At 43.1% G+C, this 24669-nt stretch overlaps 1 protein-coding gene across 1 annotated transcript in view; it reads right to left on the bottom strand.

Annotated features, from left to right (window-relative positions):
- mpp7a (MAGUK p55 scaffold protein 7a) overlaps positions 1–24669 on the bottom strand; it is a 183171-nt gene that overhangs the window by 142658 nt on the left and 15844 nt on the right. Inside the window, exon 2 of the mRNA XM_049564751.1 lies at positions 35–203. Coding sequence (XP_049420708.1) covers positions 35–71 — 37 coding nt within the window. The 5' untranslated portion in view covers positions 72–203. The remainder of the gene's footprint in view (positions 1–34; positions 204–24669) is intronic.

The following is a 24669-nucleotide window of genomic DNA, read 5'->3' on the forward strand; positions in this document are numbered from 1 at the left end:
TTTCAGATTGTGTTCCTGGCCGAAGGGTCTGTACCTGGCTCGTGGCCGGCTCCGGTGGCCAGGGCAGGCATGGCTCCTGCCGGCTGCTTCCTGGTTCCCCTCAGGCTGTGGAAAATGGCAGCGGGGCGTCAGAGTAGTGAGCTCCTCGGCAGCTCTCCCAAGGGACCGGCTGAATGTGAGGACAGGCTTTATGCCATGGAGCCCTGCAAGAGAACAAGATTTTAGAGCCTACTTGTCAAATGGCAGACTGGCCGCATGCACGTGTGTGTCAGTCAGCTACTGTGTCCTGTGTTATGGGATCTTGTAGCTGCCTGTAGTCATGGATATGGATATCTACCATACTAGCAAATATATGCATTTGTGTGTAGGTGAGCCAGCGATTGACAGTGAGTGACTCGCTGAGTGTGTGTGTGCGCATGTGTGTGTGTGTTGACAGTACGTTCACAGTTGACTCTAGGTGTTTACAACCCAACACTTTTTTTCTAAGCTGCTGAACATCCTGCTTTGTACATGAGCCAACATCACCTCAGCTGGCGCCCATATATACGCTCAGAGACACAAATGCATCACACACACACACACACAGACACAGTAACGCACACACACACAGCTATCCCACACTTTATTCGGCGTCCAGCGGAAACAAGGGAAACTTTATCCGCTGAGGGGAAAGTAAGCAAGCGAATGCAACAGACCTGTGAAAAATCAAACAGGCGTGGAAAAGCATCGCTTCGTAAATAATGGCGCTCAACTGGAAAGCCAGATAGAGCAGGAACAGGAAGAGAGGGGATGTAGAACACAAATTATAAGCCTGTGGCTCATTGAAATCTCCCCCTGCAGCGGATGAACATGTGCCGAGACACATAGTAGCATACAATAAACTCCTTGACCACAACAGGAGGAAAATGGATAATATGAATTCGTTTGGATAGGAAAGCCTGACAGGTCTGAGTGCAGAGCATAGCTGTACACTTAAAGGTTCTGTTTGGGACATTCAGAGCATTAATAAAGCAGCTAACCACTATTTGCTCTGTGAAGATATGGTGGAGTAATGGCGTCCTGGGCAGAGAGTGAAGCCACACTACCTCTCTGTGTGTTGTAATCAGAGCTTCTTTGTGGTTTGTTATGGTAAGCCGGTCCAGCTATGTGTGGATGTTAGTGCTTGTTAGTGCTTGTGTGTATGTGTGTATCCTACTGGCTAGCTTGTTACCACCACTTTGCAGGAGTTAGCACCGTTAGCTGCTAGCTACTGACCCAGCCACTTCCATTTTAAAAAACCATGTTCAGACAACTGATATGCTCTGGATTTTGCAGCCAATTCAAGACTTGGTGTCGGAAGAAATACATTACTGAAACTGAATTTAAACTTGACTGGACGGAGATGTTGATTGCTTTAGACTTGATTCCATATAGACCCGACTTTACCTTAAACTTTCATTCAGGTCTCAAGTTTGATACATCTTTAGAAAAGGACAAATAATCAGGCAGAACCTGCACAGCCACATGGTTTTAATATTTAAGTCACTGGGCACTGAAAAGACTCAATCGTAGCTATGTCCGTCCATCCATCTATTTTAAACCGCTTATCCAAAGCCGGGTCGCGGGGGCAGCAGGCTGAGCAAAGTATTCCAGGCGTCCCTCTCCCCAGCAACGCTTTCCAGCTCCTCCTGGGGGATCTCGAGGCAATCCCAGGCCAGACAAGATATATAGCCTAATCCCTTCAGCGTGTTCTGGGTCTGCCCCAGGGCCTCCCACCAGTTGGACCTGCTCAGAACACCTTGAACGGGTCTTAGCTATGTGCAATATAATAGTAATGATACAGCATCAATGACAAAATCAATCAATTAATCTATTAGTTATCAACTATTAAATTAATTCCCAACTAACTTGATGATTGAGTATTTAGTTTGAGTAATTCTTTTAAAGAAAAAAGTGAATATTTTCTTGTTTCTTTGCTCCTTCATGAATATCTTTGGGCTGTGGACAAAACAAGACATTTGAGGAACACAATCTGACATTTTTCACCATTTTCTCACTGTTAACGATTCACACAACTAATCAATTACCCAAGAAAGGAATCAACATATTAATTGAGAATGAAAATAAAGACATGTCAATTTAAGGTCACCTTTCAGACACCTGCAAGACCTGTCATCTGGACATCTGGACTTGCAGTTTGCTTAAGAAGATTGTACTTCGACTTAAGAACAGGTTACATACAACCCAACCACAACATCATGACTGCTGTAGTGTAGCTTGCAAAATACTGGAGTTAAGAACTCGTCAGAGCTTCATCCTGAGTATATGTTGTCACTACAGAGTAGAAAGAGGCTGAAATCTGTGTACGAGTAGTTGAGCTGTCTCAGTGGACGCCTTATGTGCCAGGCCATCAACCTTTCTCTGGCCTTGCCTCAGTCACAGCCTTTAAAACGTCCCCAACTTTTCTCAGTTTATACTTTATTTATCACAGTCTCTTTCATAAGACCTCTAGAAACCTCGACAGGTTTCTGAGTGTAGCTGCCACTAGCACAAATTCTTTATCTGGAAAAAGGGAGAGTGGAAAACAATTAGGTTTGAGCCTTTGGTTCTTTACAGCATGCAGTTCAATGATCCATTATATGTCAGCTCCCATGTGCTGCAGCTCAGTCAAACTCAGTTGGCCAAACTGTAGAGCCTTGGGGTCCTGTTAGTTTCTCACTTTACTGCAAGAAAATGGTCAAAACAAACACCAGCACTGAGATAAACTACATTCTGCATCTCCCATGTTGATAAGTGTTGTAAAAACTCTGGGCGGATACTGAGTCACAATGTGTTATGGCTGACTCAGAACCACTTGGCTGGAGACAGGGACAGCCAGGACACCTGCACCCTTCCAGCTCATTGGGACCCCCATCAGTGGTTAGGTGGTGTCGGCCACACACTTGAAGTTTCAAACGCTGTGACTTCACGCCCATCTCAGTGGGCCGAAAAGTGGACCGGAAATTCATTACAAATGTGTTTTCTGTCAAGAATCTCTCACTCAGCCCCCACAGTGAAAGCTGCACAGGAGTGACTTATTTCCTGGCGTTTTGCCCCACATGTGTGTACAAACACACGCAGAGGTTGAGGCTCAGACCTGCCAAGATGACAGCCCACGTAGCAAAACGCTACCACGCCTGTCTGACATACTGTGATGTGAACTCACCTCAGGGCCCAGCAGACCCCAGGTGGAGCCTTGTGGAAAAAGCATCTAGAACAATACAGTCCAAAAGATGCCTGAGTGAGCAGGTAAGCAAGTCATTAAGAGCATATCAGAAAAAGATATTTTTCTTCTGGATTGAGATGTACAAAATATGGTGCATTCATCAAACAGCACTTAAGAAAGGATCGATTTTCCACCGTGAGGAGGTCTGGGATTCAAAACCCTGCTACGATGTCACGCCAGCGCCAAACTGTACGCCAGATTTGTCAGTCGTTTGCATGAGCTTTGCATGAGCATAAAGAACGGGTGAAAAACCTGGCAAAATCGGGGTTCATTGCTGTTCAGCTCTTTGTATTCTTCAATAAAATAGGTTAAGAGGACCGGCAGAGAAGGGCAACGGCGCCTTGAGCAGTGACCACAAAATCTCTCCAGCAGGCCGGTTTGAACAGGGGACCGAACCTAACAGCTGCTGCGCTCGTGCCAAAAGAGCTGACCCATGCTAAATCAGTTCAGTGTTTCACAGAGAGGGCCGCGGCACGGTTTTGTCATAAGACTTTGTGATTGGAATGACAGACATACGGGAAGACAAGGGACATGAATACTCTTTAGGTATGCCGCGCTGTAATATCAGTCTTTGCCTTTTGTTGCAACCAAAGGGGAAGGACCACATATTCCCTAATCTGAGGAAGGATCCATCTTTCCATTTGAGGAGCTTTCTGAGGGCCAGGAAGCATGTCGCACAGTCGGGAACACCTGGGACTTTTTAAAAGGCCCAAATGGATCATTACAGACAGACTTAAAGAAACATTCCCCCGCTGTCAGAATGCTCTAACCATGTCTGTTCAGATCACACAATATCAGATGGTCATGAGGGGAGAAAGGGGACACTTTGCCATGTGGACAAGAGATGGGACACGCTTAATTGCAGTGAGATGTTCCTCCCTCTACCATTGAGCAGAAGATGTCTTGAAATGGTTCTGCCACCATCTAGTGGGAACTTTCACTATTGCAGGGAGGGTCGACCCTGAAAACCCAGCCGAGACACAACCTAAGGCACCTCTTCCCTACAAAGACCTGTATGTATGGATGTCAGAAGACTCTGTCTGTGTCTGCTTAGCCTTGTTCTGAGTGTGAAACCTGAGGTCGAATCAGTATTTAAAGAGAAAACAGCCTGGGGTGATGGATGGATAGGTGGATGGATGAAAACAGGGAAGTATAGAAGACTGTTATTCTTCCTCTCCATTCAAAAACAAGCGTAGCCGTCCAGCTGGAGGGGGGATATCATGGGTGGAGCCGTCTGACTGACAATGAAAAAAAATGGAAGACCTGTCATTTTTGAGGGCCTGTTAACAGTTTTGAGGTCTTTGCTTCTTCTCTTCTTTCTAAGGGTTGACTGGACGGTGGAAAGATCGCCGTTCAAAGCAAACTGCCAAAAGAGATCCTCGGAAAAACAGGTCAGGCTCTGACAGGTAACAGGGTTCACTGAGTGGAATGGTTCGGCCTACGACTGGACCTGGACAGAGAGGTGCTACGACAGGACGCAGCAGAGGTCAACTCTGCCATTCAGCACCACTAATACATCCCCAGGGTGCTACTCAGGTGTTGGGTTTTGTGTCCTGGATTGTCCCACATCAAGTGACAGGAAGGTCAGCTACTGGCCGGGGTTTTTACTGGGCCACCATGAACGACACTGATCCTCCTCAACGCATGACGGACACCCACCCCAAAGCCACCCCTGTCACACCTGCTCTGGTTACGGCTCAAAGGACCCGTTTGCTCCAAAGCGAGCCACCAGCTTCGACGTCTGCTGATCCGCTCCAGTCTGATGAGTTTATCTACACGGGTCCTTGGTGAGACGATAGAAGATCTATTTGGCAGCCCGCGGGACACCTCCTCAGGTTACCAATTCTGTACTGTCTGTTGCAACATTGTGAGGCTTTGGTTCTGCACTTATCGAAGTCTTTAGGAAAATGAGGGAGATCAGGTTTTATTGCCCAGTGTGCTGCTGTTTTTGTCTTCATGGATCTCTCGAATCTTGAGCTGTCGTGTGAAGCTATTTCGCCCTCTGTCAGAAGTCAAGTTTTGTTGGGAGTTTTATTACAACAAATAAAGTTTAGGTGTAAAAATGTATCTAAACGTGAGCATCTATACAAGAACTGTGCCTAAATAATACAGCAAGACTGTGATTTAAATAAGGGATTTGCTAGTCAAAGAACATACAAGGATGATTACAAATCTGACAAGGTATTCAATGCCACCTTTTTATACTTGATATAATCTAATACAATGGACACATTGTGGTTGGGGCCAAGAACTTCTTGCAACTGGATCCAAAAAAACAATCCAGCTAGCCAGCCCTTACCTCCAATTATTAACTAAATCCACTCTATGGGACCTGCTCTTTCATTTGAGCCCACTCTTTATTATCCTACACCATACATCCAAGGCTACAAACTAAGCTAAGTTATTAAATGTTTGCTGTGTATTTAACAGCTGCATGTTGAAGGGTATGCTATCTTGTATTGCATGTTCTTGTGTGCCCGCATAAAGGTCAGCAGCAGCAGCAAGCACACAATCTTCCAGCTCACGAAACAGGCCTCCAAATATTTGCCCTGTGATGCTGTTCAGAGAGATAAAGGAAGAGTCTGACGTGACTGAAGAGACGTAAAAAAATCATGCACTACCATGTGGATTTAAAAGAAACAGCACAGTTGTTCCTTTTATGGAAAACTATGTTCTTCTAAGTCAAGCCCCGTTGGTGAGCTACAGTGTTGGGGTATTGGTATGGGGTAGCTGTGAAGACAGATTGGATGTAAAATCAATTTGTATTTCAGCTACTCTACATCATATTGGCTTGTAGGAACCACAAAGTGCAAAGTCAGACAGACAGAAGTAGATAGAGTTACAGCCACATGCACACAACCATACATGACACGATCATAAGAGTATAATTGCAGTGTATCCAACTGTGGTAAAGGCGAACATTCATTTACACACAGGCACACGGTGGAACTACATTTCAATGGGCTGTGCATAATTGCAGTGTATTAAACCGTGGTGGAGGGGAACGTTCATCCACATGACATTTTGAAACTGAAATACCAAGAAAAAAAGAAAAGAAAATCGAAAATCCTCCTGATGCCAGCGCCGCACAGGCAGCCCTTTGCCTTTTCTGTTTCTTCTGTGGAAAAACACATTGTTGAATAATGTCTTTCTCCTGCCTCGGCTAAGCACTGCCAAAATGTCACCACGTCGATTCCTATTAAGCGTGAGGCGCGTGACGCTGGCGGGACAGGGCTGTGTTTTTCAGGCGTGTGCCATACGACTTCTCGTTAATAGCCGTTAGCTTTACGAGGGATTGGGGCTGCTTAAATTAAGACTCAGTGGTACCTGGCACGGCTGATGTTCCTGGAATGACTGACTGCAGTGGAGGAGCAGTAACAGCGATGAGCAATAGGAAGAAGTATATTCGTGCAACTGAAAAGCATATGGAAACAGATTAGGGGAGCAAATGTGGAATATCAGTGAACGCCATTAACCCGTGACGAAGAAAAGTGCATATCAACAGAAACGGCTTCATCCAATGTGAGAGGGCTGACGGAGAAACGGGAAAAGTGAGCTCTCTTCTCTTGGTCTCAGGTGGGATTATTTTTGACAGCTCAGAATCAGCCCTCTGCCACGTGTTGCTCATAAGCGTCCAGTCTTTCCACATAAAATACATCTGCTTATGTGTATGTACATGTGTTGTTAGCACGTACACACACACACACACACACACACACACACACACACACACAGATATAAATCTGTGTTTGGGTCAACCTGTCTTTCCAGAGGCATGAAGTCACTGGCTGGAGGGTTTCATGGTGCTTAAAAAAACGCGTTTAAGAGAGACGTATCTAATTTACAAGAGAGATGGAAAGATGTTTCAGGAGCTTAGGGCTCACTGATATGGAAGGATATGAGTCAGGGTGCTCGATGAAAATCAAAGGTGACAGACTGTAAGTCTCTAGTGTAGCAGATATTTATTGCAGAACAATGAATGTCTGGTGGATGTGTCAAACTAAGGCTTTAAAACTGTGCTATCTCCCAAACGCATCAGAAGAAATATAGGAAACTACCAAAATATCAAACAAACAAATCAACAGCCAAAGTCACTTTGTCCTTAAATACTCCTGTGTCCACAGAAAGACTTCAGCACAATACTAAAGACATTCTTTAGATTTAAGAGATAACGCTGATCTAACAAAGACGCAGATATTCGACTAAAACAAGTCATGAAAGGGGAACACGAGCTACGCAGGGGACTTACCAGGACACTGTTCTTCCTGCAACAGAAACTTCACACGCAGCAGCAGGCACCGCCACTACACTATTACAGTGTACGCAAACTAAATCCTCCCATACAGGAAGACACCTGCCCACCAGGTGCATCAACTCACCTGAACAGACCTGAAACTCAAGTTTCTTTTCCTGCCTGAGGCGCTCATGGTGCTCCACCCTTTTTTTTTAATCTCACACTACAATTGTAAACAGAAGTGTTAACCAATGTGACCCTGGAAGAAACAGTATCTTTCTTTCCCAGGATATAGATCAAAACATGAAATAAAAACATAAAAGGCTCCAGAAGTGTTGCGTCTATCTGACTAGACATGATTTTCACTACACTGGGTCTTGAAACTATTTTTGATCATACCATGAACTGCCTATCCCTCAGGTGTGACAATGTCTTTGCAGAAATGACAATATATGTCAGGAAGTCTAGTAATGAGACTTAATTTATTTGTGCAATGGCACAACATACAAACCAGATATGTTGCTCACTGTACCTACATCCTTAACAAATGTAGTGACAACAAACAACCACTAGATGGAGCAACCAGCTCACTAAATATCCCCAGTCCACACACTGTGCAGAACAAACACTATTATAGAAGTGAGCAGACTGTGCAAGTCTCCATGGTTGCTTGTGTGTGGGTATTTGTGTGTGCAGCTGTATGTGTGTTTGTCTCTGTCCCCGTTGTGACCTCCGATGTGCCTCGGGGTGCCAGTAAAGATGGGCACCAGTAATCTCATCCACTGCCAGCAAGGGTCCCATTATTACTAAAACCAATGAGGGGCCCCGCGGGCTGGCGGCAGGCTGCCACATACACACACACACACACACACACACACACACAGCAGCTTGTTTTGTTTTTGGTGTTTTTTTATTTCGGGCTGTACACAGACACAAAAACATTATTATATATCACTGAGAAATAAAACCATTATGCAGCAGCTTTCCATCACACCAACACACTGACTGCTCTTAACGAGAGCTGCTTTCTCACTGATTGTTTAAGAGATGATCTCATCATACTGCTGTCCATCTAAGTGAGCTGCAATGAGAAATAAAAACACAGTATTTGCCTACAAATAACATGTTCTGCTGACAAATATGACATGCAGTACAGTAAGCGTCTCTCTTCACTGCTTCCTATATTACTGTGCTTTATATGAATATTATGACCTGTGTTTTGCTCTTATGTGATTTTGTGTTGACTACTTTACGTTGCAAATTTGGTCAGGTCTCTCTTGTTGCAGAAATAATATCTCAAGAGAATTCCTGGTTGAATAAAAGTGATGTGGGTAAAGGTATCAAGGGCAGTGCAAAATATATTAACTTTTCAAACCTGAGCAAATTGGCTTGATTTCTTTTAAAAACATGGGAAGAAGGCAATGAGCAATGAAAGAAGAAATTAGACAAAAAATTAGCAAGAAATTAGTAAAACAAGAAAATAAAAATAAAAATAAAAAAAAAATTGATAAAAAAAATATACACAAAAGTTAAAAAAAAAACAAATAAGGAAATGACCTGAAAAGAGTGCTTAATAATAATTTTACAATGTAATAATAATAATAATTATTATATATTTTTTCCTTTTCCCCCTAGTTTTTCTTTTAATTAATTAATTAATTTATTTTTATTTTTGCAATTTGTGGGACATGTCTTACCAAGTTGCTCATTGCCCCCATGTTTTTGAAAAAAATCTAAATGAGAAAATTAGAAACAAGAAAATTAGTTTAAAACAAAAGAAAAGAAACAAAAGTTAAAAACAAAAAAATAAGGAAAATGAAGAAATGACCAGGAAAGAGTGCTTAAAAATAATAATAATTTTAAAATGTAATAATAATTATTAGAAATATAGTTTTTTCCTTGCTATTTTTTCTTTTTCCCTATTTTTTTTAAAAATAATTTTGTTAATCTATTTTTTGTGTGACTGTGCCTTGAAAAGTCGCTCATTACCTTTTTTCCCTTTAAAAAAAAGTACTAATTATAAGTATGTTTTTTCCCTTGTTTTTTTTTCTTTTTCCCTTATTTGTTTTAAATAATTTTCTAAATCTATATATATCTTCTTTTTTTGCAATTTGCGGGACATGTCCTACCAAAATGCTTATTGCCTTTTATGCCATGTTTTTGAAAGAAATCACACCAATTTGCTCAGAGTTCAAAGGTTAAAATACTTGTAGAAGGCATCTGAAAGCAGAAAAAGAAAAGTGATGTCACTCCAGGTTTCAAAGGGTTAAACAACAGGCCTTTCTCACAGAAGATATTTTGCCATGTCACAGCAGGAACAGCACAGGTGTAAATAAATAAAAATGAATGATGCTGGTATTGCACACACTGGCTCAGTGTCACTTTGGAAAACTGTGATGCATAACTAACACATGATGTAAATAAATAATCATCAGCTGCAGACTGACATTGTACTTCCTTGTCTTAACACCTCTTCCACCTCTTTGTCCTCGTCCCATCTCTGTCCTCTGGTTCCCATGCACACACAGCAGCTCTTTGTCTCCTTCTGACCCATTAACAGTGAGAGGAGACCACAGTCACTATCAGTCGCCACTCACACATTCCACACTGTCTCTGTCCCTGTCACACACACACACACACACACACATACACATTCACAGCATGCAGGGTCGCCGTGGAACTGTTAATGACCAATTCAATTAATCCCAGACATGAAATGGCAAAATTAATTATCCTGTAACAGAAAGACAGAAACATGGATGGATGGACGGACTGGGGTTGGTGCTGCAGGCAGCAGAGGAGCAAAACACACTTTGCTTAATCAAAAAATATCATTGATGTGAGTGCTGCACTGCTTCACTTAAGGACCCAACATGCCTCTGTGAAATTATATTTATTTATAGGGAGGGGAGAGGCCACTGCATTAATCCTTTATACAAACACTACTATGTAACTCCACCTTCCACTGACATTAATTAGATGATGACGGATTTTCAGATGAGTGATTTGAGCCGCAAATAGCAACGCACCTGCAACGCGAGGCCCAGAGACAGAGCAGCAGGTAGCCATAAGCCGCACTAATCTGGAAGTCCTTCTAAATGCCACTGTTGCTGGGTAACCTACATCCTCACCAGATATTGCTGGAGTGAATTACTCTACCTGGAGCGCCCGGGCGGGGGGGCAGAGCGACACATAGAGACAGAAAGAGACAGCTGGTCTGACAGACAGACAGATGGACAGATGGGATAAAACTGATAAGAAAGCAGTAATGCAACGGACACGGAGGCCAACAGGGTACAGTCGGGTCTGCACGCCTCTCCTACGAGTTTACACACACACCTTCTGTGTGTGTTTACAGGGCATGTTAACAGAGCTACAGAGGGAAGTGGAAGTGAGCCCATTAACAGATGCATAATTGATGGAGAGGGATAGAGAGTGAGAGGACAGGAAGAATGAGATAAGAAGAAACAAGAGCAGAGAAGGGAAGGGAAGGGAATGTCAGCTCAGTGGCAACATAAAAAACTGAAAGAGGAAAAGAGATGTAAAAACATGCTCCCATTAGTCCGTCTGTAAGCCGCGCTCTAACTACACTAATGCTGTTTGGCCCACTTGGGGACAAAAATAACTCTATTTTAGCATTCACTCATCACTGCCGCTAAAAATAATCCCTCGTGCTATCAACAAGCATTTGTGTTAAAATTGTGGAGTTGAGGCACGAAACTGGTCACGTCAGGCCAACTTGTCAGCCAAGGCAGCAGGCCTGAGCAGAACTGGGTGTCATATGAGCTAATATTAGCTCGCTGCAGAAATAGCTGCATGTTGACGGATATTAACGAGCGAGGAATTGCAGTACAGAAATGCCAAAGATATGTTTGTGGTCATTTAGAAACATCGTTGCCATTGTTGTTTGTCCAGAAGACGACGCTGAAAAGTACATACAATATCCCACTGAGTACGTATCCTAGCAACAAAACAAAAGGTGCGTTTCCATCCACCTCTTTTAATGTGCATTATTAATTTGCACAAACCTAAGTGAAAATGCCACAAAATAAAAAAAAAAAACACTCAAAATATCGCATTGCATCGATAAAAAGTAAATGCAACCAAGTGCAATGGAAACTGATTAATCGGCACGGTGATGCAGTGGTTAGCATTGTCGCCTCACACTAAGAGGGTCCCTGGTTTGAACCCCAGGGTGGGGGACCCCTTGCTGCGCAGAGTTTGCATGTTCTCCCTGTGTCAGCGTGGGTTTCCTCCAGGTGCTCCAGCTTCCTCCCACAGTCCAAAGACATGTAATTGGTGACTCTAAATTGTCCGTAGGTGTGAATGTGAGTGTGAATGGTTGTCTGTCTCTATGTGTCAGCCCTGTGATAGTCTGGTGACCTGTCCAGGGTGAACCCTGCCTCTCACCCAGTGTCAGCTGGGATAGGCTCCAGTGCGTTAGAGGTTTGACTGGTGCTTTTTTTAATTACGTCATCTTGTTGCACTGTCTGGAAAATTAGTGCCACCTACTGTTTGTCTCAATGAACCAACTCCTGATATTTGCATCACAGTAGTGGATGGAAAAGCAAATAAATGTGTATTTCCTTTGGACGTTTTTTTTTCTGAAAATTCAGATAAAATTTGTGCTTAATTTGGATGTGAACCCAACTCTAGAGTCTACAACCATGCTAGCAGCTGATGCTAACGGGACAGTCAGCACTTTCATAAGAATGTGGTCATAAACCAAACTATTGGACAATTTTTTTTACATCACCAAAGTTATTATAATTCATCCTGAGGGGAACACAATGCCTGACAAAAAAAATGATTTTTTAACTCTCAAGTATCGACTTTAAAAATGTAGTGTTGGTCGGGCTCTGCAGGATCTGCTACACTTCACAAAAGAAGCCAAACATTTACAAACTCTACAACTGTTTGAAAAACAAATGTTTTATGTTCTCTAAATGCAAACAGAACTTTGTCAACATTAACAAAAGTAAACACATTATTAAAGAATAAGTACACACGACTCAACAGGACTCAGCCCAGACATTCAACTTCAGCTTTTGTTATCTGTGGCAATTACCACAAAGCTGGTGCTACAGACATCATGTTTTCCAAGAAAGTTCAGAGGTTTGATTTGCAGCCCACTCCTGAGTCCTCCTGTGTCACCAGCAGGGCTCTAATCTGGCCAAACTGGGAGAAGGGGAGATGATGGGAGCTCAGATAGCAGTAGTAGTCAGTATCCTAGGCAGCCTGAGAGTATGTGCCAGAGGGTCAAAGTCTGATACCAGGTTGGGTTACACCAACCAAGAGCCAAATATACACGCTGTCGTGCTCATGAGATGGAAAGATAAACACTTAGGTGTTAGTTTGAGACATGAGCCCCTCATCTTCTCCGTGAGTCCCTCAGAGAGGTTTAAATTACTTCAGTCCCAGCAGTCTGCAGCTCAGTGACCAGGTAGACAATTGAACAGGCCATTTTACAAAAAATATACAGCGGCTATGATGCAAACAATATCCTGAATTAGTCAGGTTTAATAACAAGCGTAATGGGATTATTTCCCATTTTGTGCTGCTTCAATAGCTACAGTAAATTGAATCAGGGGTCATTTTCTTGATGCTGCAGTAATCTGTCTTGCTGCTGCAGTAATCTGTCTTGCTGCTGCAGTAATCTGTCTTGCTGCTAAAAGTTTGTGTTAAGAAAACCTCTCAGTATCTTTAAGAAAACTACAATGCACAGTAAACCATAATTCAATCAGCTCTTTCACATTGTTCACGATTCACAACTGTGATAGAAATCTGTCTCCGTCCTTTTGTCGCTCACCTGCAACAAACAGGTGTTTGAGCAGCACTGGGACTTTCCTTTGTTCCTTTGTGTTTTCACTATTTTCGACCACGACAATTGAACCCAAAGAGCCCCGCCCAGCTCTCGCAGCAACACAGGTGCTCCTGCCAGCTCAGGGAGATGAGTAAAACCTCAAACTGACAGGAAAATAATGACCTAACCTTCATGTTTTGGCTTAGAAATAAGACGCAAGCCGTCCCTCCTGCTGTGACACAAAAACATAACTTGCAGCGACTGATAATCCTGGTGCTAAGCTGCTTATGATAGAAAACAAACAATTACTAGATGCCACCCAGCTGGTGGTGTGGCATAGTTTTTTTTTTTTTTTTTTTTTTACCAGGGAATGGACTCTAAATGCTCTGAAGTGATTCGATTTTTTTCGGTGGGATCTGTTTTAGCTCAACAGGACTTTTCTTCCTGGAGTCCTCTGACATAAAAACATCACTTTAGTAGGAACCCACTGGTTGTTCTAGTTGTTAGTGGTTGTGAACATTAAATTGTTGTGACTGTTCTTTGTGTTATTTCCTTCAGGATAAATAAACTTCTATTGAATTAAATTAATCATATCAACATTAACTACATGTTTCTATCATCTCACATATATGTACAGTACATGCGCTGTTACATGTGATATTTAAAGTAACATGTACCATTTTTTTTAACCCGTAACAAAAATGTTTTTATTATTTAAACTAGCCTACAACTACCAAGTAGAAAAGCAATGTGCATTTGATTCACCTCACACATTTATGCTCAACTTGGACAAACAGACAACATACAAAGCAGTTATGTATCACACACACACGCAGCCAGAGAGAGAGACGTGCTCCACACTGGGTTGCCAGGTAACAATACAAATAATCACTAACTGTAGCATCATATGACTAGCAACAGAGTGAAGCCTTTTACAAGCTTGGTGTTGGGTGTAAGCCGCTACCGCTAATTAGCTCGTGCTAACACCTTCAATGCTGTGTCTAACCAGTGTTGGGTGGTTGGAGATTAGACCTTCAGTGCAATCCTGTTGTCTTCATCTGGAACTGTGAAAGACGTCCTTGCTGGGAGATGTTTTGTCCTCTAGACAGTAGCGCGAACGAATCGTTCAAAAGAGCGAATCTGTTGAGTGAACATACTGAACTGAATCACTTCCGGAACTGCTTCGTTAATTTCTCAGTTCAGTTGAACTCAGCAGCGAGCGTGCAGGCCAGGAGTGGAACTACTGACTTGGTCCGTGCGAACGATGAATCACTGGCGAGTTGCGAGGCAGTCAGGATGCAGGGAGGGACTGCCTACCGTGTGACGAATCACTCAGTGAGTGATTCAAATCATTTCTTCTCAGCGATACACTACATAGGGACCGTTTTCTCCAAGCTAATGGCTAATGTAGCCAGGAGTCAAGCCACATGAACACAATCACACACCTCCCCATTGTTTTAACAGACTTAGTTTTCAGATAAACAAACTTAAAACGTTAGGCTGGCCAGTAATGAGACTCACCAGTGCAGGGCAGATGCAGCAGCAGCTCAGCCGTGTATCAGTTCAGTGAGTCGGACTACGCAGTACACGGTCAGGGCTCCTCTCGCCAAGCACTGAACGATTCGGTGAACGAATCTTTTGAACAAATCTTTTTAAAGAACTGATTCTAGTGATTCAGCAACATCTAAACAACTGCTTTGCCCATCACTACTAGACAGTGTGCTGCAGTTGTTGTTCTTCTTCTCTGTGATTACTGGCGGCTCGCAAACCAAGTTCAAAGGTACATGTACCGCCACACACTTGTCGGGTATGTAGATGTTGCCATTGTTAAGTCGATGAAAGCAGTCTGATTCGTATCATAGGCGCTATTTATCGGTTATAATATTTATGATAGGGATAACACTTAATTAAAATGTCCCATTATCGATCAATATATATTGTGCATCCCTACTATTAAGGATTATTTTTCATTAAAGTTTAAATATGAGTAAATTATGAATGTTGGGATATAAATTGAGTTAACTTTCCCTTTGATTAAAAAAATAATAATGAAATTTAAAAAAAATAAATAAATAAAATGAGAAGGAGAAGATGTACTTTACAACCTTTGGGGAAATTTTTTACTCTGTTGTCATCCACACAGGCCTGAAATACACACACGCACAAATAGGATCTATACATACATTAAAGAGATGTCAGTGTGAGGGGCTGCCTTGGACAGGCGCCCCGAGCAGGTGGGGGTTCAGGCCTTGCTAAAGGGCACCTTGCAGTGCTCAGGAGGCGAACTGGCACCTCTCCAGCTACCAGTCTGCACTCCATATTTTGTCCGAATGGGGACCTGAACCAACGACCCTACTGTTCCCAACCCAAGTCCCTATGGACTGAGCTACTGTCGCCCCAAATGAGGACATTTTCAATGTGTCACAATGTCATGGTGACTTTCCCTGCACAGTGTAACTACTTATGGTCATAGTCAGGAACACTTTGAGCAATAAATCCATTGCTGACAACTGTTTTTTTTTTTATGTGGTTTATAATATGTGAATCTTTCTTCATCCTTTTGGATGATCCAGGTACTTGTTCTGCAACAGCACCCCTGGAGCCTGATCTCAGGGGAATGGCTGTAACGGGGTACAGCGGCACTTTGTCACATGAAAAATCACAAATAAAAGCTTCTAAACAAAACTGGACATGTTTCGGCATGAATATCTTTAAAAGGCAGGGAGAAATGAACAACGTTAGCAACCAAAATTACATGTTTCCCTGACATTTGCATGTAGCAGTGTAGACTATGAAGCTTTGTGCATGAAGCAGATGACCATATAAAGAAATCTGTCACAAGCGGACGTTAGCTTGTTGCAAAACACTGGACACAGAGTATTAAACAGTCTGAAGCCTGAGGTATTTGCTACCAGGGATTACTTTAACAAATTTTTACCTCATTTTTTTGAGCAATATAAACATACAACTCAATATATACATCACAGAAAATAAGAAAAAGCATTATATTTTTAAAGAACTGTTCGTAGCAAGTACCCTAGATATGTCAGATAGTTTATTCCACCTTTGACAAGCCTATAATAAAATGCTCTTTCATCAGGTTTTAATTTTGGCTTTAGCGAAACACACTCATTAAGAAAAAGAAATCTGAGAACCATGCATTAATCAGAGCATTGTTTCAGTCCGCTGTCAATAGTTGTTTCATTTGTGCATGTAAGACAAAATGAAAAATAAGTAGAGAGGAGGAAAGGCTGTAATCATGAAGCCACATTTGTGGTTTTCTTGTGGAACGCGGCTTTTCTCACAAACAAACAAAGACAAAAATCACAACCTCTTCAAAACAGGATGAAATGTGTCTTTCAGCCACACACAATAACAGCCACTTTTACACCACATTAATCATCCAGTAATCAAATCCTGCCATTATGTCAGACTTTTGTCTCTTTAGGAGCCACCGTGCCACCCACTGGAGCCTCCTCTTCCTACAAGCCACTACACACAGGGCACAGTCATGCGCTCTGCCTCCCTCCTCCTGCCCGGGACACAAACACAGGTGTAAATCAGCCGGGGTGACGGCTCTCCCATCCGCACTGTTACTCACCCTGGCAGGAGAATTCCAAACCACTGAGCATCCTCAATGCTGCCTCGTCCTCAATCACACTCTTTCACCCTCCCACACAGTACGTGAAGACAGCCATGGCCTCTTAAAAAGCAGTTATGAAAGGGGCAGGTTTAAATGATGTCTGTGATTGTGAATAAGGGAGTAGTTATAAAGACAAAACAAAAAAGAAACAGTGAGAAAGTTTTGTTGAATACCAACGTTGGCCGGGGGAGATTTCACAAAGCGTAAAACGGGCCCAGTGCCTCCTGTGCTCTGAAGTACTCCTACTAGTTGGTGAGAAACACTTCTCAGGGTGGACAAAGTTACACTGTCCAGAGGAGACACCAACTGTGAACTTATATTTATTTTAATCAGTCGTAAAACGCCCCTTTGTGGTTGTCTGACGCTGTCAGGTAAACATGGAGCCCACACTGTAACTAACTGCACTCCCTGAAGAAATATGATCATATTTTTGGAGAAATGAAAGAGTGATTCCAGAGAGAAGCAGACAGAGGGGTCTACAGTCTGTGTTTGAAGGATATATCCAGGATATCAAACTGACTCAGCAGCAACAACAGGTTAAAAAGACAAAGACAGTTAGAAGCTAAAGCCGAACTATAGGCTACAGATCACAGTATAAAAGTGAACCACCACATCACTGCTGATGGCCACACAAGACAATGAATATAAAGGGAAACTTTGCTGATACTGAACCAGCTGTGTGGCATCACAGTGTGTGCACATGAACAGTGTTTGGATTCGGATCTCTAGGGGAAGTCAAAAACGTTCATCTGCGCACACTGTGATGACACACAGCTGGTTGAATCTCAGCAAAGTTTCCCTGCTTCCCTTCACTGGTTCCTGTACAGCAGGGTCGGTCTTTGTTTTTCTGTTATAATCATTAAAAAGCAAAAGCAGCATGTGCATACATTCAGTAGGCTATATCTTCAGGAGCTAGCTAGCTAACCCTACACTTTTCAGGGTCTGATTTTGGTTTTGGAACAGGGAAGAAGCGTATATCTTTTTCCAACCTCTCCAGGTAACGAGTATCATTAATACATGACGAGCCCCAGGCACAACATTTAGCTCCAAATCCACAAAACCAGCCTGAAAATGAAGGAAATCTGAAACGACTGCATTAGAGTCAATGGAGCACAGCTGTGTTGGTGTCGGACTCTGGTCTGAGACATCCCGATGCTACATTATGACTGATCAGTCTGTGTCCAGGGGCGAGCTTAGCGAAGGGACATTTGAGCCCAATTTAATGCTACATAATATATATTTTCAAAAGAGCATTCAGTGACAGATGCTTTTTTACTTCTTTGCAACATGAATATGTGGTCATGTTTTCTTCCTTTGTCCTCACATGGCTCCTTCTGCCTGTACATTGTTGTCCTTTTAACCTGTGCACGTCAAAATGGCCAAGAGCTTTGTTCAGTGGCTACAGTACAAAAACGAACCAAGGCATATAACGGCAGACCAGTGGGATTGAAGGGGGACAATCACAGTTCTAGCATCTCCAGTCAACAAACGCCACTCTCTTTCCTCCTTCACCCCCAGCAGAAGCGTCCATCAGTCTGCCCCCTATTCTTCACATGTCCACTCCCCACTCTGTGTGGACATATGATCCCCTAAAGAGTAATGAAGCAAGTCCTCGAGGTGACCCAGACCTGACCCTGAGCAGGACACACATCTGACAGAAAGACAGATGGGCTGCAGCAGCCAACAGCTGAGCCCCGCACTGAGCCTAATGACACAAGGGAAGCTCAAGTGTGTGTGAATGCAACCTACACAACTGTGCATAGTCAGCACAATCACATGGCAGGTACTCCATCATATATTGAGGAACGCTGGAAAAACTGGACATCTTCTCTTACACAGTACCTGCTGGTAGGGAGGTGGAGCAAATTTCGACTTTCAGTGACGTTATTATCAATTCTTAAGGCCTTATTGTACAATGTTAGCAAATATTTTTTTATAGTGAGATAAAAGTTTAACACGCTGTTACATAAACCTGCACTGCTAAACAGAAGGTGCATCAGATATGTCTGCAGATCACACCAACATCAAGCACGCACCACAGCAGAGTCAGCCCATCTCATTTTCTTAGAAGTCCTGCGATACACACAATTATGTAACACCTGGCACAGCACGAGCTCTGTAAAACACAGAGAGGCTTGCGCTTGGCACTGTGACCACGATAATGATGCAAATCCTTTTATACATTTACATGAGCTCTAATATGATGACTGTTGGCATGGAGACTATTAGGTTAGAGCGTGCCGATAATCACTGGAGCTTTGCGGGGCTAAGCTCTGCTGAGTGTATTGTTGTTAGAGCATTACATCATCAGATGAAACTGTACACTGGTGCAACAGTCTACAGTGACACACGAGAGGGTCTGTTGAGTGTGTGTGCGCGTGTGTCCGACAACATCATTATAAATTTCTAATGACAGCGTATGAGGAGAGATGAACAGCGGTGTATTAGGAGAGATTCAGAGCATCGGTGAAAAGCATGAGCAGTGAAAGTGTCTGTCAGCGACATCAGAGTGCGCCATGTTATACTTGTGCGAACATGCTTTAAGTGGACGGGCAGGATGTATTCTCTGTGGCCTGAGATCATTCTCCCTCTCACATTCCATCACTCAGCATGAAGCTACTGCACATACTGGCGTCTTTCTAACAAGACTATGGCTCTTTTAACGTTGACATTCAGATGGTAGCGTTTATATTGTTGCTGAGCGTGTCCATCCCTTCATGACCACAGTGTACCCATCTTCTGATGGCTACTTCCAGCGGGATAACGCACCATGTCACAAAGCTCACATACTCTCAAACATGACAATGAGTTCACTGTACTCCAATGGCCTCCACAGTCACCAGATCTCAGTCCAATAGAGCACCTTTGGGATGTGGTGGAACGGGAGATTCTGATCATGGATGTGCAGCCGACAAATCTGCAGCAACTGTGTGATGTCATCATGTCAATATGGACCAGAATCTCTGAGGAATGTTTCCAGCACCTTGTTGAATCTATGACACCAAGAATTAAAAAGGGGGTCCAACCCCAACCCTAAAAATAAAAAGTAAAGAAAATATACCAAAGGAGGGAAACAACTTTGCTGAATTAGATTCAATAGAAAAGTTCTCACCAAAACATTTGGATGGCATGAGAGCTAGGCTGCATTCACCCACAATCTGGTGTTGCAGCAATTAGTCGCAGGGTTGTGCAGCAGTGTGGGAGTGTCCCTTTAAATGGCCAATTAGTGGGGGAGTGGAGGGCGGAGGGAAAGCTAATCTGCCCATCTCAGCAACTGAGTATTTGTCTCCAGGAAGTTTGTTTATGTTGGCTGAAAAGAGCTGCAGAATTCCCTTTGATTATAGATACTGAAGTAGCCACAAAAGTCACAAGTGCGTGCACGCACAAACAAAGTGAGCACTGTCCTTTATAGGAGAGTACACATGGGCTGTTAATACACACTTTATTTCTTTTATTCACTATATTTAACAATAGAAAGACACTGTATTATTTGTTTCAGTGGACTGTGGGCATCTTTCAGGTCTGATCAGCATGACGTTGGGTTGTGTTTCTCCAAAAGTTGCATCTGTTGACCTCAAGTTTTCGCCACAGGCCACCACATTTTTTCCCAGCCTACATGCACCACCAAAATTCAACTGAATGGGAGGAGTGGCAATTTTGCACCAATGCTGGATTATACACATCGCTTTCTCACCCTTCAAAAAATTCCGATCCAGAGGAATTTTCAGAGCAGGAGCGTCAGTGTAAGCACGGAAACTCCCTACATCTTAACATTCCCATTCCGAAGGCAGCTCCACACCTACTGACTGCTTGCACATGGTGCCTGAGGAGAAGGAGACCCACAATGTCTCACAATGTTTATATATTCACACAGGTTGCAAAAACGCTTGTAAAATGGCAGGGAAAACTGTGTATATTTACTAATTTAACTTATACAACGTGAAAATTACTCATTATATTCAGCAACAGACAAACTGTTAACAAAAACAAACATGTCTCTAATGGGGCGGCAGTAACTCTGTTGATGTTATCTGCCTCATTTCCAACCAGATGGAGAAAGTCTGATGAAGCAGATGGAGAAAAGTGGTGAGATAGTGTGTGGGCAGCTTTTCTGTGTGGCAGCAGATGCTGCACTAAAGCTGGTCCTTCGGGTACAACAATACAACCGTCAGCCGGCCTGCTATGGTCAGCACAGCACCAGACTGGCACCAGAGAAAGATGGATCACTATAATGTAGATCGAAAATTCAAATCCACAGTGGATGAGACGGTCTGAGACAGGGCTAACACACTCGGCAATGATGGAAACCAGACCCAGATTTTATCGCTCTATCCCTCACACTCTGATGTCGGGTAAGTGTGTGTACGAGAGTGTGTGAGCACTTCTGATAATCCTTTTTAGCGCATCACATTGTCAAGATTTTATTATCCCAGAGAGGTTGGACTCGGACGCAAACACACGCCTGTGTGAGCAGATGGGATGGATCAACAGAATCAATCCTGACAACTCAGTGTCATAATATATACAGACGGACAGCTCGACCTTGAAGACTGCAAATTGCAAGACTGCAGCGCAGCATTTTCCACAGCAGAGCAGTGTTACATCCACAGGCTGTCAAGAATGGAGGTATCATCATAGCCGCCCCCTGGCACAGTGACAGCAGCCATAGTGGAGTGTCAGCGATCAGCACCTCCCAAATTACCAACACACACAGGTCAACCAGCAGCCTGATACTGTGTGTGTGTGTGTGTGTTGGGTATGTGGTCGTGCCAAGCCTTCCATCTTACCAAATCTCCTTCACTCTGATCACTCACCCTGATAGAAACCTTTTACAAAGACATTAAACTCTGTGATTACACACGTACTGTACTCCCACACTCATAAACAACCTCCACATGAAGCAGCGCCAACTGCAACAGGAGCTCAAGCTAATTGTTGTGACACTTGTGTTGCTCATCTTCTCTCTTGCTAATTCAAGGTTGAATTGTCATAGTTTGGAGAGGAAAGAGGGATGCAGATCTCAAATGTGTCCAGAGGGGAAACATAATGAGTCCCAGGTTATCTCCCTTCAATTAAAGGGATTGACGAGGCGACGAGAGGGGCTCCGTGGTCGGGCTTTGGTCTGTTTTTAGAGTCATGGGAGCTTTAGAGTCGGATTGCAGGGTAAAGGGGGAGAGCTAAAATGATGATGGGGTTGATAGTAGAGCTGTTACATGTGCGTCGCTGCCTGGCCACAGATTCCTGCCCTCCTGGTTCTTGATTAGATAAGTGTTGAGCAGTAATACTAGATGCTAGGTCGGCTCCACAGAGCCTGTCAGAACAAGAACAAGGGACTACACCGTGATATGAACATCTATTTGGCTTTACAACATATTTGATCCTTTTGATTTCATACTGTGACTCAAAATCAGACAAGAGGTATCCGCTGGTGTTGCGTCACATCAACCAGTGTGGTGTGTGAGTGTGTGTTTCTGCAGGTTTTGTGTGCTTGATGAAAATCAATCCCTAATCTTTTTTTGGAAGCAGAGTAAAATAGCTCAGGTAATGGCTTGTAAAAACAGGCCTGTGTGCAGCAGAGTTATTATGGCCACAAAAATGTTTGGCTGTAATTTGCAGTGCCTGCTGTGGGAGAGAGAGAGAGAGAGAGAGAGAGAGAGAGAGAGAGAGAGAGTTCCTTCAGTTGATGTTGGAAATAAAGACATAAAATTCGATCCCTGGCACTGATTCACAGAGGGACACAATATCCCATGCAGGGACATTTGTAAGTGTGTAATACACTGAATGCTGCGGATTAAATTAGGGCTGCAACTTCTAGTATTTATGGATTCATCTGTCTGTTTTTTGTGATATACTGACAAAAAATACTGCCGTTTTCTAGAGTTTAAAATGACATCTTAAAATGTCAAAAGCCAAAGATATCTAGTTAACTATGAAATAAAAGACAATGATGTGAGTTCTGCTTTAAAAACTAATACTAAGATTCTCCGACTAACCAAATAATCAGCCATCATTGCACTGATATTATCATTGATCACTGATAATATAAATCTATTTCTCTGGCACAATCAGCCTTGTCAAACTGCATGAGACACTTCTGCTGTCATACAATAATATCAAGGTCCATCCTTCACCTTTTCTTTTTTTCAAATCCCCCATCCTAAGTGTGCTAATGACCTCGTCAAGAGAATAAACAATAATCCCCTGCAGTCTCTGATAGAGTCCTAACTCTTTCTAAACCCACATTATGGCACTTTGGTCCTCAGTCACTCGTCTCTTTTCCCACCACACTGAATGACTCAAGACAGCCACCAATCATTAATGATTCATGACAAAGCACAGTGTCCACCGACTGGAAAAGTCAGCAAAATCAAAGTCAACTAAAACCAAAATAGCTGAAGGGGTCAGACTGCTGTTTGGATCGTTAAACAGAGCCTCAACCCCTCCAAACTGATTTTTCTTTCCTGATATCAGACAGACTTGTCAACTCGTTACACTGTGTTTCCAGCTTCAGCCTGGCATTCATCCACTCTAACTGATTTTCGTGAAGGAGAGGTATTTGATTTTCCCAAACCAATCTCAAGGGACCTATGTGTTCGCCTGAACATGATTTTAAGTCCACACTGATGCGTAACCATGCCAGCACGCTTATTTTGCCGGGGGTTTCAAGTCTGGAGTGGAGCAAAGTAAAAAAACTGCAGTGTCAGGCAACATTAAGAAGACAAGTTGATTTAGAGCAAACCGCTTTTTTCCCCATTGTCTAATCAGATGATCTGAGAGGCGGGCCTTCTGTGGTGGTCAGGACAACAAGTTCACAGTTGGTAAACAATGAAGGAGAAACTGGTGTTAGTGGTTGCTGGATACTCAGAGCTATACGGTGAGATGATGGACAGCAGGTTGTCAAACTGCCCCTGAGTCATCCTAAAATATGCCTGGAAACAGCCTTCATGAAGGAGAAGCTCCTGGACCAACTGGTGGTACTCCCCATGATCCAGCCTCTTTTTTAGGGTCTCATGTACCCACACAGATCTCTGTTCATCTGCTGACAGCCTCTCACCCTCAACCAGAGCTACAGCAAGTAGTACAGCAAGTTCTCTGTTATTGGGACCTTAGAGCTTCCATAACATTTTTTTTTCTTTCTCCAAGTGTTTAAACAAGAATAACACCATGAATTCTTTCTTAAATAGACCCCAGCATCGCACACTTGAGTGGGCTTGTTTACTCATATTTACTACCACTCTGCACTACCAAATGCTTTTATCAACCTCGCCAACTCAAACAAAACATTGCTGCATATTTCATCATAAGCCTTTTTTTCCTGTGCATGCTCTGAATCACTTGCTGCTGGAAATTCTGCACTCCTGAGAACGACAACAAAACCAACGACGGGCGAGTTATTACACGCAATTAGCAGTTAAGACTGTGAGACGCTGGGAAGTTTAGAGAAGGAAGACAAACAGAGGTGTTTACTGAAGGATCAGCTGAGGTTCGTGTACTGTAAAGCGGCTCAACTGCTTTCTTCTGCTGGGAAAGTGTGTGTGTGTGGAATTCACCTGAGGGAAGGGAATGGGAAAAGAGAACGGGATGATCCAGCATGAAAATGGAAGGTAATGAATTCTGTTGCTGCTGAATTACAATATCAGAGGGCCTCTTCCTTTATCTTAGCAGCACCAATTAACACATTCCTCCACCCCAGTATGCAGTTATGTGGACATGTTGATAACTGAAAATGGGAGAGTGTGTAGCCC

The sequence above is a fragment of the Epinephelus fuscoguttatus genome, linkage group LG21 (assembly GCF_011397635.1).
Source record: "Epinephelus fuscoguttatus linkage group LG21, E.fuscoguttatus.final_Chr_v1".
Taxonomy (NCBI): domain Eukaryota; kingdom Metazoa; phylum Chordata; class Actinopteri; order Perciformes; family Serranidae; genus Epinephelus; species Epinephelus fuscoguttatus.